The sequence below is a fragment of the Nelusetta ayraudi genome, unplaced genomic scaffold (genome assembly GCF_046127955.1).
Source record: "Nelusetta ayraudi isolate G7.1 ecotype Tasmania unplaced genomic scaffold, CSIRO-AGI_Nayr_v1 ptg000060l, whole genome shotgun sequence".
Lineage (NCBI taxonomy): Eukaryota > Metazoa > Chordata > Actinopteri > Tetraodontiformes > Monacanthidae > Nelusetta > Nelusetta ayraudi.
Window position 1 is genome coordinate 6,081,777 of NW_027466110.1, and position 18,532 is coordinate 6,100,308.

An 18,532-nucleotide genomic window follows, 5' to 3' on the forward strand; every position below is an offset into this window, starting at 1 on the left:
ATATCTCAGCCAGCGCCGCCACGCTCGCCCCTCGCAGTCGGGTGGCATCGATATGTGAGCACACGTGTGTGTGTGTGTGTGTGTGTGTGGCAGCTGAGTAAATAGAGTCATGATCATCAGCGCTTGAGGTTAGCCATTCTGCCCCTTCTGGGGATTAGCTGATGGCTAATTGGGGCTAACAAGGACTAGACACTCACATGTCCCCTTTTGTACCCCCCAATCCACCCCCCCCCTTCCCCAACCCCCCTCTCTTTGTCTTCCTCGCCGCAGTCAACCTGTTAGACTCCAAGGCCAGCCAAGGGGAGCTGGGATGGATTTCCTACCCGTCGCACGGGGTGAGTATCCTCTCGCACTCTGTTTACTACGCATCACACTCACAACGGGCGATTTGAGGGTTTGGATTCAGAATCGGGGATTTTCAACACTCCTGCCGTTCTCACTGCGTGACGTCGACCCAATGAGCCAAATGCAGATTAACCCACATTTCTTTTTTTTTTTTTTTTCCTGGACATTCTATTCTATTCCGTTGCTCAGGTTATAGGTCAAGCATTCAGAGCTGGCCATATGGTGGAGATGCTTAAGAGAAAATGTAGTGCGTGTGTGTCCCGGTGTTTACAGGAAGATTAAGGCATTAAACAGGGTTTTGGGTCGGGGGGCCACGAAAGGATCCACACACACACTAATTCTGACAGGCTTAGCCCTTTTCAGTGAGTATCGCGTCAACAAGGGGTGGATGTTTTACCACTGTTGCATGCAAGCATTGTAATTCCATTGTTTGATGGGCTCGCTCATTAATCCATCGCTTGTGGTTCCCGATTGCAAACTATGCATCACCTCATTCAGTCTGCGCCCGCATGCACTCATACAGTGACGCATTTTTTGGGAGTTTTGCAGCACTCTGCGGCTTAGTTCTCATGGACAGACACTTTTTTCAAAGTAAAAATTAAAAAAAAAAAAAATTAGAGAACTGTTCAGCTTTCACCCCAGAAATGTTGTTGAGGCAACACACAAACACACAGAAAATGTCTGAAGCCTCCTCATCCATCAGCATCTATCCCACTGCCACCGAAGCCCCTCCAGTAGGCTCAGGCCAAGTGTTTATTTGTCTGACTAGTTAGGCTACTGTGCCTCAGGGCTGGTCCGCTCTCTCTCTCTCTCTCTCTCTCTCTGTCTCTCTGTCTCTCTCTCTCTCTCTCTCTCACACACACACACACACACACACACACACACACACACACACACACACACTCATAGACACATATGTAGACACACCCACAAGCCTCCTATTTTTTGCCTTTTTATGAAGTGCTGGAGTTGCTCCTTGGCACCGTGGCGAAAGGTGATTCAGTCATTTGTTCCTTGGAGCTGCCAAATCTGGTTTCCCTCCACCATATACTGTACATCGCTGGCACAGCCAGAAGGCCCAGAAGTGAGTTTTTCCTTGAAAGAAAAATACACCAAAAAAATCAACCCAGAGGAAAACATTGCAGTTTTGGCAAGTGAAGGGTTTGAATCATTCAAGAGATGTTGTAGGTACGACAGGCTCTGTTTTGTGGAAACGCACTGAGCATTTGGATACATTAACATCATTAATAGTGACTGCAAATGCATTGACTAGAAATGTGACCGTGCACTTAGCGAAAGCGCTTGAGGAACAGAGGCCAGCGTCACTCTAAAACGAGGCTAACACCAGAGAGCGAGCGAGCCAGACGGAGCTGAGGGAGAGAGAGAGAGAGAGAGAGAGAGAGGAGGGAGGAACACAGGGGAGCGCAGGAGGGCGGCGGGCGAGTGAGAGATGAGGGGATGACGGAGAGATATTGCTGATGATCAAGTCCTCAAGGTGAATCATCTGTAATTACTCACGTCATCCACTGACTGCGCTCCGATAAGCAGCCTGCCCTGGGAGGCTGCCGCTCACAAATGATTTCTCATAATGTGGCAGTGGCACTGAGCCCTGCCTCGCTCTCTCTCTCCCTCTCTCCCCCACCCCACACACACACACACACACACACACACACACACGCACACACACACAAGCACGCACGCACAAACACCAACTCCTTCGCATTGTGGCTATCGGCTCTACAGAGACACAACGTGCTCCGGTCACAACAAATTAAGAGCTTAGGCTCCCCAAGACGTTCACTATAGGAGCCAACAACCACACTGTCAAGTGAGGGAGTGTGTGTGTGTGTGTGTGTGTGTGTGTGTGTGTGTGTGTGTGTGTGTGTGTGTGTGCGCGCGCCTGCCGTTCAGATATACGGCTATCTGTCTAGGAGGCCGGCTGATTGCCCGGCAGTGTCCAGGGGGCTTAGCCCATCACAAGACTAAAGAGTGTTAAAGATTACATTCTCGCACACTTTGAAAGCATTCTTGAACAACAAACCAACACCCCAGATGCTGGCTGCGCCTACAAAACAGAATTAATGGGGACATACTGTACAAAGTGAAGTCACTCGGACCAGCGGGGAGAGCAGCCACCCGCGTGCTTTGGCCAGAAGTGCGCGTGTGGAGTTTGGTCTTTTGGAAAACATTGAAATATTACATTTACTAGACAAATAGAGCCATGAGTTGTTTAGTTCATGATAAAATATTACATCTCTAGCCCCGGTGCCAGGTGGCTTATGGTATTTGAAGACTGATGCCTTGACTGCTGCAGACCCCCGATGGCTCCCAAAGCCTGCAGTGCCCCAACTGCTGCTGCTGACACCCCGTCTGAGAAACCAGCCTGGTCAGCACATAGGAACACACACACACATACACGCACACGCGCATCTTTCTGCTTTCGTGAGGACTTCAGTTCGCTGTATTGATTTCTATTCATTTTTTATTTTTTTGGCAAAGCGTTTAATTGGACCTTTGTGCCGACCTCAACCTGACCTCAATTTATAGCCTGCCTGTAAATTTATGACCTCAACCTTAAAATGTAATGATGAGGTTGTCACTCCTCATTAATGTCCTCACTCTGGCGTTTAAAGACTTGGTCCTGACAATGCTATATTTACAAGAACACACACACACACTTGGACACACACACACACGAGGAAAGGAAAGAAATGTCACTGAAACTCGAGAATTAATGTGGCAACAGGAGAAACCAGGGTAAGGAGAGGAGGGGAGGATGTTTTGTAGTTCTGTCTATTTTGCTGGGGTCAGCTGAAATATTATATCTCCCTAATACAAATAGTAAAACCACTCTATCATACTAATATGTACAATTTCCAAACCAAAAAACCCAGAGTTAAAAAGCCACAAAGAACGTCTCAAATGATACCCTGCCAAACATACAATTTATAACACGCACAGTTTTAAACATACTGTAGCTGTTGTTTGTGTTTTTCTTTTCAAAGTTTCCTTTATTTTCCTGTGGCTTTAGTTTCATTGCTTGTTTTTGAGCCAAAAGTGAAAACAAAAGAACAACAAAAAAACAAAGTCAAGGATTAGCAAGGCGAGGCTTCCAGGGCGGCTGGAAAACAGGAGGCCTGAAGAGGGTGTTGAGGAGGGGAGGGGCCTCCTTTTGGTTCCGAGCGGCTGATGAAATGTCCTCTGACTGATATGCTGCAGTTGTTGTTGTGTGACTCCGGAGAACAAACCCCCCCCCCCGCTCCCCTCGCTCCTAGCAGGCTCCGCACTTGTTGTGGAGGCTGCAGACGCTGCAGCAGACTGACCCTCTCCAGCTGTAGACGCGGCTCAGCCATTTGGAAATGCACTATATATAAACTTTGTCGCACAAGGGCCACTTGAGAATCCTGTTGGTGGAAAAATAATTCAATTTAGTTCACAAATAAATAGAATATAATAAGAAAAGTGTGCAAAAACATAAAACAAAAGTACTTAATATAATAAGTAATTACTGCCATTTTTATATAAAATAATTAGAAAATAAAAGAAAGAAAAAAAAGAAAATTTAATTTAAGTAACACTTCCATTATTTCTATTTTCAACGCTTATTCTTTGAGGTTCCTGACCCGTAATCTCGCCTCCTGAAAAAGACTAAATAAAAGTGCATTGTCACCCTACACTGGCCTATATACCGGTCCGTTAACTCCTGTTGACCTGCGGCCCTTTGAAGTGGTTGAACTGGTGCGCTGACTCGGTGACTCCGACCCTGCGCCTGTTACCGTATAGTTGTAATGTCGCGGGCGGCTCGGGTTACCGCGCTCCATTTTACTGTCCCCCCTCGGCTGCCAGGCCTACCTACAGCACAGATCAGAGGAGCCAGCAGGGGTCGGGATCGCACCCCAGACTGCTGTCCCCCCATCTGTGGCCGTCAGGGGTCGGGGTCAGAGGTCAAGAGGAGTCGTAGTGTTGTTATATATCAATTAGAGGGCAGGGAGAGAAAAGTTAGCGAGCGCCGGGGCCCGAGCTGTATTTATCCGTGCTGCTGACGTGCACTTTCAGACAATAATAGTTACCTTGGATGGCTGAGGAGCCTGCTGTCAGGAAGCAAATGTTTTCAGTAAAAATATTGCCTCCCTAAAAAGTCCAATCAGATTGTTTGATGATAAGTTTTAAACTTGAACAGAAGTGCTTCTTTCTATTGGGTGGCATATATATATATATATATATGTATATATATATTTATATATGTATATATATAATCTATAATCTATAATCTATTAAAAACAATGTAGTCATTGTACCAGTAACAGTACACAAAGGATGGGTACTTTGCATCCGCATATTGAGTCTATATGAATTCATACCGACTGAAATTCCAAGGAATTTAGCACATGAAAGGAGGTTGGAGGAGATCATTCCTGGCCGTGATGTCATGTTTGAGCGCCGGGATAAGGAGCGAGCTAACTCCGTGTAATCGAGGCCATCCTCCAGAGGGAGATCCTCACATCTGCACGGCTCTGGTTTACCCTGACGGGGACTCGATCGGGTCAGGTCACTTTCCCTGGAACAGGATATAGCAAGCAATACATGCGTACATACGGAAAAAAAACCAAAACATATGCACACCTGGGTTTGATTTTAGACTGAGTGCGTGTTTGGTAACATTTAGACCCTTTCCAAAGGGCAAAAAAATCAAAACAGTTGCTTCGGATTTAGTTGGCTTGCATCATATTGGTGGACATAAAAGGAGGCTATTTAATGGGATAAGACATAATGCTTGAAGCTCACACAGACATCAGCTTACATAGTCTGCATACGCAAAAATACGCTCAACCACAAACACATCTGCAAGTGTAACACACATACATACCTATGAGAACACACACGCTTGTGCTCTCCCTCAGGCCTCTTGTTCCATCATCCAGAGTAGTTGTACTGTAGAGAATTTAAATCGCGCACATCCATCTTGAAACGCTTCATTCTGAGGTTGTTTTCAGCCTTTCGTCTGCGTTGCGTAACCACTCGTGAGTCCTGATGGAGTCAGCGAGCAGCAGCAAGGGAGGTTCAGGTGTGATGGGCGAGAAGCAGGCTGCCATTAAACAAACCACAAGAAGAAGACCCATAAGATGAAGCGGCTGCTAGTTTATAAATGATGGCCTCTGCTGAAGAGATTAGCGTGGACGCAGCAGTAGCAGCGGTTCTACCGCAAGTGGATTTTGCACGAAAAGTACAAAGCACGACAGCGAGGGCTCTTCTCGTGGAAAAGATGTTTTTCGCTCTTCTCCAGACTGACTTTGGCAGTTGACTTTGTGAGTAAACACAGTTCGGAAGTCTTGAACTGTTGATAACTTTTTCAACTGGCAGTAAAGAAAAAATAAATCTGATTGGTCGCCTGTAATTTTAGTAGCCAGTTGTCTCTTGTTTGAACGTACCCCCCCTGCTTGATGCTGTCCGTGGATACATATACATCATAATGGTTCCATTTTGTCTTTCAGGTATTACTTTTTCAAAGGTGAGAACAGAAATATAAAGACACGGTGGTGAACGCAGCTCAGGTGCAACTTGAGAAAGTGCATAACAAACACTAGCAGAAGTCCTTTCCTCTAATGCGTCACATTTATTTGCCGAGTGTTAGCATTTCTTTTGCAAGTGTTTTCTCCTACATTGCAGTCTGCTAAGCTTTCTTGGCCACCGGAGGGGGAAAAAAAGCTTTATATGCTGTATAAAATATACTAATAAATGTTGCTGGGGGGGTGGGGGAGTGTTCAGCGCTACCGTACGGGCGCCAGAGGCTAAATTTGCACCCCAAATCCCACCATAAATTAGGTTTTCGACTCGTGAAACACTCTGGGTCGAGGTTAGAAAAACACTGCAACAGAAAAGGGGCAAAATTGAATAAGCCCCTCATCATAGCAACATTAATCTTGTCTGTAGATGAAGTGAGTTGCAGAATGAAAACAGAGACGTATATGAGGGGACTTTTTCTTTCTGAAATAGAAACCCTCCCCGTGCTCCTCCTTGGCAGGGAGTTATCTCTTTCCACGTATTCTTGGATGGATCGCTCTCACCACATATTTTCGCTCCTGCACACTTTTGGCCGGTGATATTTCCAGCGAGCATTTCCAAGGAGCGCCGGCTACGGATTTGCTACGTCTGCGCAGAAACGAATCAGATCTGCACGCATAAACATATAGCGACCGAGCGGATTACTACGCCCTGATGTCTTTGCGCTCAAAGCGCGGCGTCACTCGACTCTTGATCGCAGCGACAGATCGTGTCTCTCCGCTGCGATGGCGTCCAATGTTCGGACGTGTTTGCACGTCATTATTCCATTGTGCATTGGGAGGGTGGTGTGGTAAAACTCTGGAGTGAAATGAGGTGAAGCTGTACAGTAAGCCCTGTTTTTGTTGGACGGCGCTCTGATGAATGAGGTGACGCCAGGGAAGCCATGGCCGCGGGAGAAGGTGACGGGGGAGGGTGGGGGTGGGGGATCCCCTTTTCAATTTTACTCTCACTTAACCCCCCCACTCCCACCCCGGTTGCCTTTCCGACCGCCATTTTTCACTTCTATCACTTCGACTCCCTCTGGTTTTCTTCCGCCGCTGCCGCTTTGCTCTTGTTCTCGCCGTCCCTCTCCGTCTTCCGTCGGTGGGGTGTTTCATTAACTTTGCTCCGGGATGAAAAGCAAGTGGCCATCCTTCAGCCTAAGTGCTCCTCCAAACACCGGAGCTGGCTTTTATTTAAAACTCTCCGAGCACTCACACACACACACACACACACACACACACACACACACACACACACACACACACACACACACACACACACACACACGCACACACACACACAAACATGTAATGGAGAGCCTCGAATTTCTGAGCCCGTCATTAGTTTCTGTGTTCGAGGCTGAAAGCACCTGCTGTGTCCGCACCGCTTCAGGACTTTAAACACTTCACTTGAGACTTATGTGCGCGCGGGTTTATGTTTCCATTAATGTCTGTGCGAAGAGAAGAAGAAGAAAAAAAAGGGCGATAATTCAGTCTCCGCTTGCCCCGGAAAGAGTCTCTCATTTCTCCCTTTTCTCTGAAGTATAAGTGACGCTTTATTCATCCGTACATCCGCCTCTGAGTTTTCACAATAAAAACGAGCGGATGAAATAAAAGAACGGCTAAAAAGCGTCCGTTGACTCATTTAGGCCCCATCCATCCCAGTGACTGTCATTTTAACCACAATGCACCCAGTGTTTTCAGGTGTTTTGTCCATTCATCATCGCTCTGATTCAGTGCTGATTTGCCCGGACAGCGAAGCCAAAGCAAATGATCAATGAGTCTTCCCGCTGTGTTGAATTTCAAAAGCAATGACCCCGGCTTTCTTTTCTCTCCTCTCCTCCTCATTGCTTTCTCCCAGTGGAGGGAAAATGTAAGATAGACACGAACGTTCCTGGTATACTCTTACATCTGTCTTTTACATCGTAGCTTCTCTCTGTTTTTCTTTTTTTTTTGTTCCATAGTGGATTCAGCACGTTTCCTCTAGTAGCCGTAGTAACTGTGATGCAAATAACCAAGACTGCAGCTTGAAAGTCCTCACTTGTAGAATTAAAAAAGAGAATGTTTAGTAGAAGGATGGAAAAGAAAAACACTGCCAGATCTCTGCCTATATTTATTTTGCTTTATAAGCACAAATTCACTGGGATTAGAACTTCAAATTTCTCAGAGATATTTTTCCAGCCCTCCAATCTGGGCGAAGGCGGCAAGTTTGCTTTTAATTAATGCGAGTCATTTACACGAGGATCTGGTTGTGCGATTTTTCACCCTTAAGTGTTTATTAGATGCTTAGTATTCAGCACGAGTGAATCTGAGTCTAAATAATTCATGTGTGAATGCTCACAGGACGGAGATAACGCTGTTTCTTTTCTTCTCCTTGCTGTATTTCCCTCCTCTCCTCCTCTTCCTGTCCTAACTTCCAACTCTACATTTCCTGTCCTTTTCCTCAACCTCAACCAATCTGCTCATTCTCCACGTCTTAACTCCTGCACCTCTCTTCCGTTGCTTCTATCCGTACATTCTCTGCCGCTCTCCTTCTTCCTGTGTTTGCTGATGATTGCTCTTCTTCTCTTCTTCCCCAATCTTTTGGTTCTTCCTCTTGTTTTTTTCCACACATAAAATTTGTCCCTCCATCCCACTGGCATCCACCTTCTTCATCTCTCTCCATCTCTGTCCTCCACCTGCCCCCCCACCCCTCTCTATCTCTCCATCTCTTTCAGTGGGAGGAGATCAGCGGGGTGGATGAGCACTACACCCCCATCAGGACCTTCCAGGTCTGCAATGTGATGGAGTACAGCCAGAACAACTGGCTCCGCACCAACTGGATCCCTCGCCAGTCGGCCCAGAAGGTCTACGTGGAGCTGAAGTTCACCCTGAGGGACTGCAACTCCATCCCGTTGGTGCTGGGCACCTGCAAGGAGACCTTCAACCTGCTCTACCTGGAGACGGACGAGGACCAGGGCAGCCACTTCCGAGAGCACCAGTTCTCAAAGATCGACACCATTGCCGCCGACGAGAGCTTCACCCAGATGGACCTCGGCGACCGCATCCTCAAGCTCAACACTGAGGTGCGCGAGGTGGGTCCCATGACCAAGAAGGGCTTCTACCTGGCGTTCCAGGACGTGGGCGCCTGCGTGGCTTTGGTCTCAGTGAGGGTTTACTTCAAGAAGTGTCCCTACACTGTGAGGAATCTGGCCTCCTTCCCGGACACGGTGCCCATGGACTCCCAGTCGCTGGTGGAGGTCAAAGGCTTGTGTGTCAATCACTCCAAAGAGGAGGAGCCTCCGAGAATGTACTGCAGCACAGAAGGGGAGTGGCTCGTACCAATTGGGAAGTGCCTGTGTAACCCGGGCTACGAGGAAAGAAGCAACACCTGCCAAAGTAAGTGCAGTTATAATTGGAAAAGTCCTTTCTTCCCTCGATGGTGTTTCGATCTAACAATTATGGTTATTTCTTCACCTGTTACACCCTCTGTCAGTTTTTGTTTGTTTTTTTCAAATCCGCCAGTGCGCCTGCTCCAAGCAGTCAGAGTTGATAGTCCCTTGAATTATAATTTAATGTTAACCACAAAAAAAAAAAACATGTTTACTTGGGTTCTTCGGCTCTGTTTTATGTACTTTTCAAACTTAAAGGTCAAATGTTACAGGGGTTGTTCGAAGTCAAACTTTAAGCAGGTGGAAGTGCCACTTTTAAAAGTAGTCATAGTAGAATTGGGCATCTGGCGCTGACGTGTAAATCCTGTGTGTTAAAAGCCACATGACATGATGCCGAGTCTGCCAAGACTGCAGCGTCTGTCGCACTTCATATCAGTCTGCAAAATACCTTTTCATGTCTGTTGCCGAAACCTTTCCGCCTTCATATAGATATATATAGAATAGTTTCACCGCCATGCAGTGGGGCGCGGTGGCGTGTCGGTGGAAAGCTGATGCGGTGTAACTTTCCGGGCCTTGCGTCTGATCCGTTCTGCAGGTCTTTTGAGTGCGGAGGCGAAGTGTGCGCTGGTGCAATAGCTAAACTTATACGCTGCAACACCTCATTAGGCCTGGGAAGACCTTTACCAGAGCAGCGAGGATGGGTCTGATAACGCAAGAAGAAAGGGAATGCTGCTGCAGAGTGGATTGTGAATAATGGAATATTGCGGCGGTGGCTGCGGGTGTCGCTGGAGTCATGAGCGGATAGACACTCGCGTGGCGTCTGGAGCCGCTCAGTCTCAGCCAGCGGCTCTTTTGAAGAGCCCAAACGGATCTGCTGCCTGTCTGAGACTTCAATTTTCAGATGTCGTGGTGGTACTAGTCATGCCAGAACTGATTGAAAGTTGGTATTTCTATTGAATTGGTTGCAAACGGCAAGGATGCTGTTCAGTGAATCACTACAAACAAGCCACAATCGATTTGCAAACAGATGGGACAGCTCTCCCTCTCACACACAGCCTGCTTTATACTTTGTCTCATCCAATTGTGTGAACGTCTTTTCTCACAATGTCATCGAATCTCACTCTGACTCCGAGCCAGTTTGCCCAAAGAAAAGGACACGAGCAGATACAATTATCCCGTCGGTTCGAACACAAACACGCTTGATGTGGTGCAACACAAAGCAAGGTTATGTTCCAAGTTCCTGTTCTTTTTGTGGAAGGAAGTGACTGACGCTGCAAATCTTGACATAAGCAGTTTGACTCTATCAAGCCTGCTGTTGTGATGTGCTCTTACACTCAGTGCACTGTGCACGAGCCAGAAGCAGTATCAAGAAAACTGCCCTGGGGGACATTTTCAGCTTTGCCTTTAGTGTCTCTCTCTCTTTCTCTCTCTCTCTCTCTCTCTCTCTCTCTCTCTCTCTCTTCCTCCCTCACACACACTCTGGCTCTTGGTTTGCCTCGCTCGTCCTGTGCGGTAAACGATCCCATGTTCATCAGGTCTCCCCTCACCAGAGGCGAGCCCGGTGTTAATTAAAGATCAAAGGCTGGTTTCCAGGTTAAGCCCCTGCTGCCGGGCCAGAGGGGAGCTCTTCCTCTCGAGCCCTGCGCTCACCAAGCGGCCCGCCTGACCGTCCAGATGGGAACTTTGCCACAGCTGTTACCAAAAAAAAAGAAAAAAAAAGAAGAGCTAAACAGGAACTAGGGTAGATGTACAACAAGAAATTCATCAGTATGTTTCTGAGTTGAATATGTTCAATTAGATTGACCACACAAATTCTGTGACTTTAAGTGAGATTTTGGTTTCGTTGTCGTAGAAAAAGGTCTGGCATTTGACGCCTGAATGGCAGTTTTTTCAGAAAGACGACGTTGCACTGACAAATTGCAGACCCCCTGTCCTCACCCCCCTGCCCCCACTTCCTGCCTCTCTGAGAGTAGTGCGAATGTTTGGATGTATTCGACAATCTCTTATTGGTTTCCGAGAGCTCTAATGGACTCTAATAAGGTCTTATGTTACCATGGAGTGGGACAGCTGCACCAACAGGGGCCTCGCTCTGGGGGGCCCCTGCCTCCAGGACCCTCGCTGTTAACAGACAGACGAGCGCATGGGCCCGCGGACGGCCAACACACAACATACAAAAACAGACGGTGAGGTGGCAAAGATGGTTTTGTCCTGGTTCAACATGTTGCAGAGCTGCACAGCGACTTGAACCTGGACTCCAAAAGTCCTTTCATTACACCAATCCAGCTTTTGCCAAACTGGTGTGATGCTGAATTTACCCATCTGGTGGTTTGGTAGTCTAGTAGCTGATCTGGTGCGCTGCAGTAGTTGGCCAGATGAAACTTGGAGGCTTGTTGTGTCGAGTGTTGCTGCCTCGCAGTCACACGTGGACCGACTACCTTCGCTGAATATTTCATGCTTTGTTTTACTGCAGCTACTGCCATGAAGCAGCAGCATCGTCGCACAGTTGCTGTTCTGAGGTGGCCTCTGTGTGTGTGTGTGTGTGTGTGTGTGTGTGTGTGTGTGTGAGAATGTGTGAGGGAGGGAGGGGGTGAGGGAGCGAGCAGTTGCCTTTGTTTATACAGACTCCACGGTGTGTTTAGGGGCTTTAATAAAGTACATTGTGGTATTACTGTCATTATCTTTCCGGGCTGTGCGTGTGAGCCGCTGCCTGTTTGTGTGTTTAGCCAGAGATGTTTGTGCAAGCGAGGATGTTGTTTCAGTGGCGCCTCCAAATGAGCGGGCGAAGAAAAAAACCCGTCTGGCCTTGGCCGAGCGGCGCGCGATCCGCCGCCGCTGCTGCAAAGTGCACGTGAATGTCTGCGTGCGTGCGTGCCTGTGTGTGTGTGGTCAATGGCTGCGATGTGTCATGACACATATTTCACGGCACACAAGCACGCGGTGCACGTTACGAGGAGCTTGTTTTGATGTTTCTTCATCCATACGAGAGCAGGAGATGTTATCGGACGACACTGTGTGTGTGTGGGGGGGTGAGGTCTCTGTCGGCTGTACGAGGTGAATGGACGTGTCAGTCATCGTCGGGATTACTGTATGTTCTGCGAGGCAGACTCTGGCCTTGCGACAAAGAATGCGAGGCGAGATTTAATCTGGCTAAGTCGGTCTTTCATCTGTCATTAGAACAGACCGGAGCAGGTGAACGAAAGCCCTATCAACCATCAGTGTGAAATTCCTGCACCCCTAATTTGATCTTAAAACAGCAAATGGGTGTGTGTGTGTGTGTGTGTGTGTGTGTGTGTGAGAGAGAGAGAGAGAGAGAGAGAGTGAGAGAGAGAGAGAGAGAGAGAGAGAGAGAGAGAGAGAGAGAGAGAGAGAGAGTGTGTGTGTGTGCGTTGTGCCGCAAACACGAGCAGCTGTTCGCAGGCCCACATTCTCACTGGATACATCCAGACACACAATACTCAAACTTGCGCCGGCAGCATGATGCTAATTTGTAATTGTACGCATACGGCAAATCCACAGGCATCGCCAGTTTTTGGCTCCGCTCATTTTCCGACATGCTCGTCCGATCCGACATCGCTTGGCTCAAGGGAGCAAAGTCATTAAGCCCTGCAAACATAGTACGTACATACAAAAGACCCAGGACTGGTAACATGAGCGCTGGTACTTTTATTAGTACTAGTAGTCTTTAGCTGTGTTTCCACTACCCCTAGAATTGCGCAAAACCTAAATATTGCAATAATAAACTGGCCATGGAAACACCTAAACTTGGAAAAACCTCTCAAATATCACTCAAGGTTTTGACGCTGTCGCGTGGTGGTTTTTCAGACGCAGCGAAATAGAGGTATATCGCCAAAGTGTCACAGAAACACTTTTTTTCATTTGCACGTCACCAGACGTGACGTACGGGGTAACATGACCAGTTCCCTTCAGTTCACACCCATTAGAATTTTAGCTGCTACTTTAGCCAGTTTGCTGGGCTCTATTTAGCGCAAGAGGCAAGGTCAGCCGCTAGCTAGCTGCAATTCGAAGCTATGTTTATGAGAACTCTTGTCAAATCCAGCGGGGTGTAGAGCAGAAACACGTTGGTCCGTCAGAGCAAAATTCTGTTGCTTCAGCTGTATATCCACACTGGTTTAGCTCGGTAGCTTCTTCCTCCTGGTTCTTCCTCTACGTCATCTTCTCACTTGTCGCTTTGCTCGTAGCTTCACTTCTCTTCTGCATCTTTACACAGAGTAGGTTGATGACTTAATGAAAAAAAAAAAAATGTATGGTTTGGAGGACTTCAGGATGTTTGAACGGGATTTTAGCATTGAAACCTAAGCAATCGATTATTTTAAGAAAAAAAAAAAGTGTTTCTCCAGTGATGTCAGTGTTTCCCTGTTTACCCCAGCTCCTCCTCCTCCTCCTCCTCCTCCTCCTCCCCCTCCTCTCTGCAACCCTCGCCCACCCTGTGGCCGACCGTCTTGGCCGCCCTTTCAAAGCGGGCGCCGCTCCCGTCTCACGTCGAATGTTTCCCATCACTCTCCACTTGCTCGCTTAAGCGACTCGGCCGCTGCCCTCATGCGCTGACACGCTCGAGCAAGACGCACAAGGCTTCATTTGCCGACTGGGTCACGCACAGCGCCGGCGTCGAGCCGGGCCTCGATGAAACAGGAGCGCCAGCTTGTGTGATTCAGCGTCGGGTTTTCTTATTATCCTGGAGGCTGGCGGGCGGTGATGCTCGTCCTGCTGCCTCTCAGTCTCTGTATCCTCTGATTGTTGTGCTTTGTCGGTCTTTGTGGCCGAGACACAATGGTGGCTGCTAAATTTTCAGTTAGTCTGGTACCTGCATGACTGGAGCCAATCCAGAGTTACATAGTTAAAGGGTTTCTTTAATCATGAAAAAAAAAAACAAAAAAAAAAAACAAGTCTAATTGGAGGTTTTGCGTTTCCTTCTTTCTTTCTTTTCCTTCTTTCTTGCATTTGAACGCTCTGCAGTGTCGCGGCCCAGAGACATCAGGCATCAATCTCTCTCTGCTTTCCATTAAAAAAAAGCACAAATGGTAGCCAATTAAACCTTTCATTTTTTGAAAACATTTGCTTTATTTTTATGTTGTTATTATATTTTATGGGATTCGAGAAGGCTTTCAATTAATGTGTGCCATATGCTCTTTGGATTTTCCTTTATTCATCATTTATGGATGCGGGCGTGCTTGCGTGTGAGCTCTCGTTGTCTTTTTACCTCTCTCTCCTCTCCCCCCCCCGCTCTCTCTCTCCTCTCTCTGTCTCTCTCTCTGTCTCTCTCTCTCTCTCTCTCTCTCTCCCCTCTCTCTCTCTCTCTTCCAGACTCTTGAAACTGAGTGCTGTGAATTCGTGGAGCTCTTGGCTCTCGTCTGGTCCCTTGGAAGGACCCTGTGTGTTTGCGTTGGCCATTATATCCCTGCCAGGCTTTCCACTCTCAATCACACACACACACACACACACACACACACACACACACACACACTCTTCTCTTTACACCGAAGCTCATAAATTACAATGACAATATTGTTCTTTATCCGGCTACAATCTAATACATAAATCAAATTCTAACTTTAATATTATAATCAACTCTTTCATGTCCCCTGCTTGTGCCCGGCCTCCGTCGTCGTTGCCTTGGTTTAGTCGTCGGTGCCGTCATTGTGTCTCGTGGCGTTGCTGCCCTGCTATGCACACACTCACACACACACACACACACACACACACACACACACACACACAGTGGAAGTGTCACAGGCTGGGGGGGGCTGGACGGCGAGCTGTAAGCCTGAGGGTCGTCTCCTTGGAGAGCAGGTGTTCCTCACACACTTCAGTCGGCCACTCACGTCCCTCCATCCTGTGTGTGTGTGTGTGTGTGTGTGTGTGTGTGTGTGTGTGTGAGTGCGCTGCTTTGTGTTTGTTTGGGTGAATGTGAAGTGCTACACTGTACTGCGGCGGCTGTGCTCGAGCGCCGCCGTGTTCCATTGCATCAGCCTCCTCCTCTTCTCCTCTTGTCAGTTCAGCTTAGCGCCAAGGCTCTCTCTCTCTCTCTCTCTCTTTCTCTCTCTCTCTCTTTCTCTCTCTCTCTCCCTCTGCTCGCCGCTGCAGCCCTTTTGGCTGTGGCCTGGCTGGCACTCTGCCTCTTCAGTGCGAGGGGAGCGAGGGGAGGAGAGGCCGAAGCGGGGAGCAGGGCTCCGACCCACCGGATCGGGTGTTTCAGCGCGGACGCTCTTTAATCATGTTGTTATCGCCCAACTGTTAAAGTTGTGCTCAATGTGAAAATATATATGTTGCGGACGTCTGTGGCCGAGGCTTATGAATTCAGTTTTTTTTTCTCGGGCACATTTTGAGATGACGGTACATCTGCGTAAAGTTGTTTTGGATCTCACTCCACTTGGCTCTTGATTTTTTTTCTTTCGCTAACTTGTAGCACATTGTGCTGGACCCTGCATCACCGCCGTGGCTGAGCCAGTGTCTCCACACAGACCCACATTTCCTTGTCTTCACTTTAAGAGACCCCCTGTTGTCAATGGCTCTCTTAGTTGTGTGTCAGCGCTGTGTCAGGTCATTTTGGACTAACCCAATGAGACATATACACTACCAGTCAGTTTGGACACAGCCTATGAATTTAATGTCTTTTCTTTCATTCTCATGACTTTTGGCATCGCAGTTTCTTACTGAAGGAACACACATGGAATTATGTGGGAAACAATGAAAGTGTAAAATAACTGAAAACACATTTTATATTTAAATTCTTCAAAATAGCCACCTTTCATAAGAAGCGTCTTGAGAGTTATTTAACATGTTTTTCTTCTGCATAATTACATATATATTGCTCATATATTTCATGTCTTCAGTGTCTATCTGCATTGATTTCTTCTGATTGTCCCCATGTGTATTGGTCGGAATTTCTTTGGCTGTTTGGAAGTGTGTTGTCAGTCTTACTGTTGTTCTTACAATCAATTACATCAACACTGATTTTCCTTCAGGTGCTCTTCCAATTTCCAACAAACTGTTGACTGCCTGCTAGATGCCTGTAGCAGCGTTTTTTTCTTTCCTCTTTGTACCTTCTTACTGGACGTCGTCACCTTTAACTTTCCGTCGACCCGCATTGACGCTGTGTGTGTCTGTGTACTTTGTGCAAGCTTGTGTGTGTGTGTGTGTGTGTGTGTGTGTGTGTGTGTGTGTGTGTGTGTGTGTGCCTTTCTGCTGTTGGCCAAGGAGGAGGCCTGGGCTGAAGATGGAGGAACGTTTCGCTCCTTCAAGCTCTTCAGGGCTGTTTGCTTTTCTCTTTATGAGCCTCCCAGCGCCGACTGGGGGTGACGGGCGAGCTCGTCACCCCCAGTCGGTGCTGGCGCTTCAAAGCAGGTTGGTAACCACAGGCTCAGGAATTCTACTAAACACACACGCACACACACACACACACACACAGTTATACACGCACGCATAAGCAGGCCAGGCTGCCACAGACACACAGGGACTGATAGAAAGATGAGGTGTTTATTTGTTGGAGAGGCTCCTCCCCCGCTGGTTGACATCACGGTGGTCAGTCAGTTTGCAGTTCAGACTGTGTGGGAGACGATTGTTTTTTGTGCAGTATGCTGAGGCATGATATGCACACAGTGTGCTTGATCTTGCACCAAATAATCCATGGAAAGCAAAATAAAGCAGAGTGAACATGGCTTTACTCTGTCAAGCGTTATTCTCTACTGTGTCAGGGAAATGTTCATCCTGATGCATTTCCTCTTCATGTGAAGGACTCTTGATTCGTTGTTCACTGTTAAATTGCAAATGCAAGTTTTTACCCTTAACCTCAGCGTTCGGTTATCTAATTTCTATCAAACTTTAACAGAGAAAAATAGTTCAAACATCATTTTGCAGACATCTGAGCTTGTTTCTGTTTTGGTCGCACTAAAGCATCTTACTGTTGTATAAAATTATCTCGCCTGTCCACAACCGATGTGCGTTCTTCTGAGTTTGGCAAGTATGACAAAAAGACGCCAGTGCCCATTGTTTACAGTCCAATTTGTTTTTTGGAGCAAAGCTTGTAGATGCCCTTATCACCAGTTCCAGCCCTCTAACATATATTCATAATTGAAAAAAAACCCAAACAAAATCAATTTGAATTAGAATGTCAGCATTTCTAAACCTGAGCCTGTGAAAACGCTGACAAGGCAGCATATTTCTTTCCCCTATTTTTAGGATTATTTGCATGTGTGCAGCGTGTCTTTGCAACCTAAGCAGCCGAGCGTCGCTCAAAGGATGAATTAGAATAATTTGCTGGTTTGCACATTCGTGCATGTGCGTGCGTGCATGTGCATGTGCGTGCGTGCGGCATGTGCTTGCGTGCGTGCCTGTGTTTGCGTTGGCAAGGACAAAGTGGTGTCACTCTGCGTCAGGGTCCACTTTGACAGACACTCTGGATGTTTGGCTACACATGTAATGCAAGACGGGGAAGGGAGGGGTGGATGAGGAGGAAGGGAAGGGAAAGGGGCGGGGGGGTGTCACTCCATCACGTGTGATGGATGAGAGGGAGCAGGCTGGAGAGGAAGGAGGGAGAGAGAGAGAGAGAGAGAGAGAGAGAGAGAGAGAGAGAGAGAGAGAGAGAGAGAGAGAGAGAGAGGCTGGCTGTCACCCCTGCTGAGCCCTGAGACTCCGGAGAGGAGCGCTTGTTTTCGTGATTTGTGACATTACAGCTGTCAATTCCTCCTCCACAGAGATCTATCTATCTATCTATCTATCTATCTATCTATCTATCTATCTATCTGTCTGTCTTGCACTTTCTCCACTCCAATGCAGTGGGTTAAAATGGCTTAAAAAGCTGAATTTAAAAGCGTCAACATTGAAAGGCTGTTAAAAAGCATAATTGCACAATAGTGCTTTCCTTTGTACAAAATCAATGCATAAACCGCCACGGCAAGCAAGAGATATTCAATCAAGCAACATCCCATCGTCAGCGTGAGTCTTTGTTATTAAATTGCGGGACCTGTCATCCGTCACGCTTAAAGACGCCCTCGGCTGTAACCCTACAACATCCGGAGGCCTTGGCTGTCATAGGCCTCACACACCGAAGCGGCGGCGAAACTGGCGAGCTGGCGGCTGTCAGCAGCGTCAACCCCGCTCGGCCTTGCGAGTGTCATTCCGCTGAAAAGAAAACGACGCAAAAAAAAAAAAAAAAAGATTCTCCACATAAACGTCCGTCTTTTCCGGCAGCTGTCTCATCTGGCTGCTTCGCAGATGCCGGCGCAAACAGCCTTTTTTTTTTTTTTTTTTGCGTTT

At 47.4% G+C, this 18,532-nt stretch overlaps 1 protein-coding gene across 6 annotated transcripts in view; it reads left to right on the forward strand.

Moving 5' to 3' along the window:
• The window catches only part of epha3 (eph receptor A3), an 89,811-nt gene that overhangs the window by 7,499 nt on the left and 63,780 nt on the right, over positions 1–18,532 (forward strand). For 4 of the 6 annotated variants that reach the window (XM_076039854.1, XM_076039856.1, XM_076039850.1 and 1 more), the window contains exons 2-3: positions 271–356; positions 8,615–9,266. In XM_076039854.1, the coding sequence (XP_075895969.1) occupies positions 271–356; positions 8,615–9,266 (738 nt within the window). Of the gene's footprint in view, positions 1–270; positions 357–8,605; positions 9,267–18,532 lie in introns of all 6 variants that reach the window. The other 2 variants (XM_076039852.1, XM_076039853.1) reach the window with 1 other exon arrangement.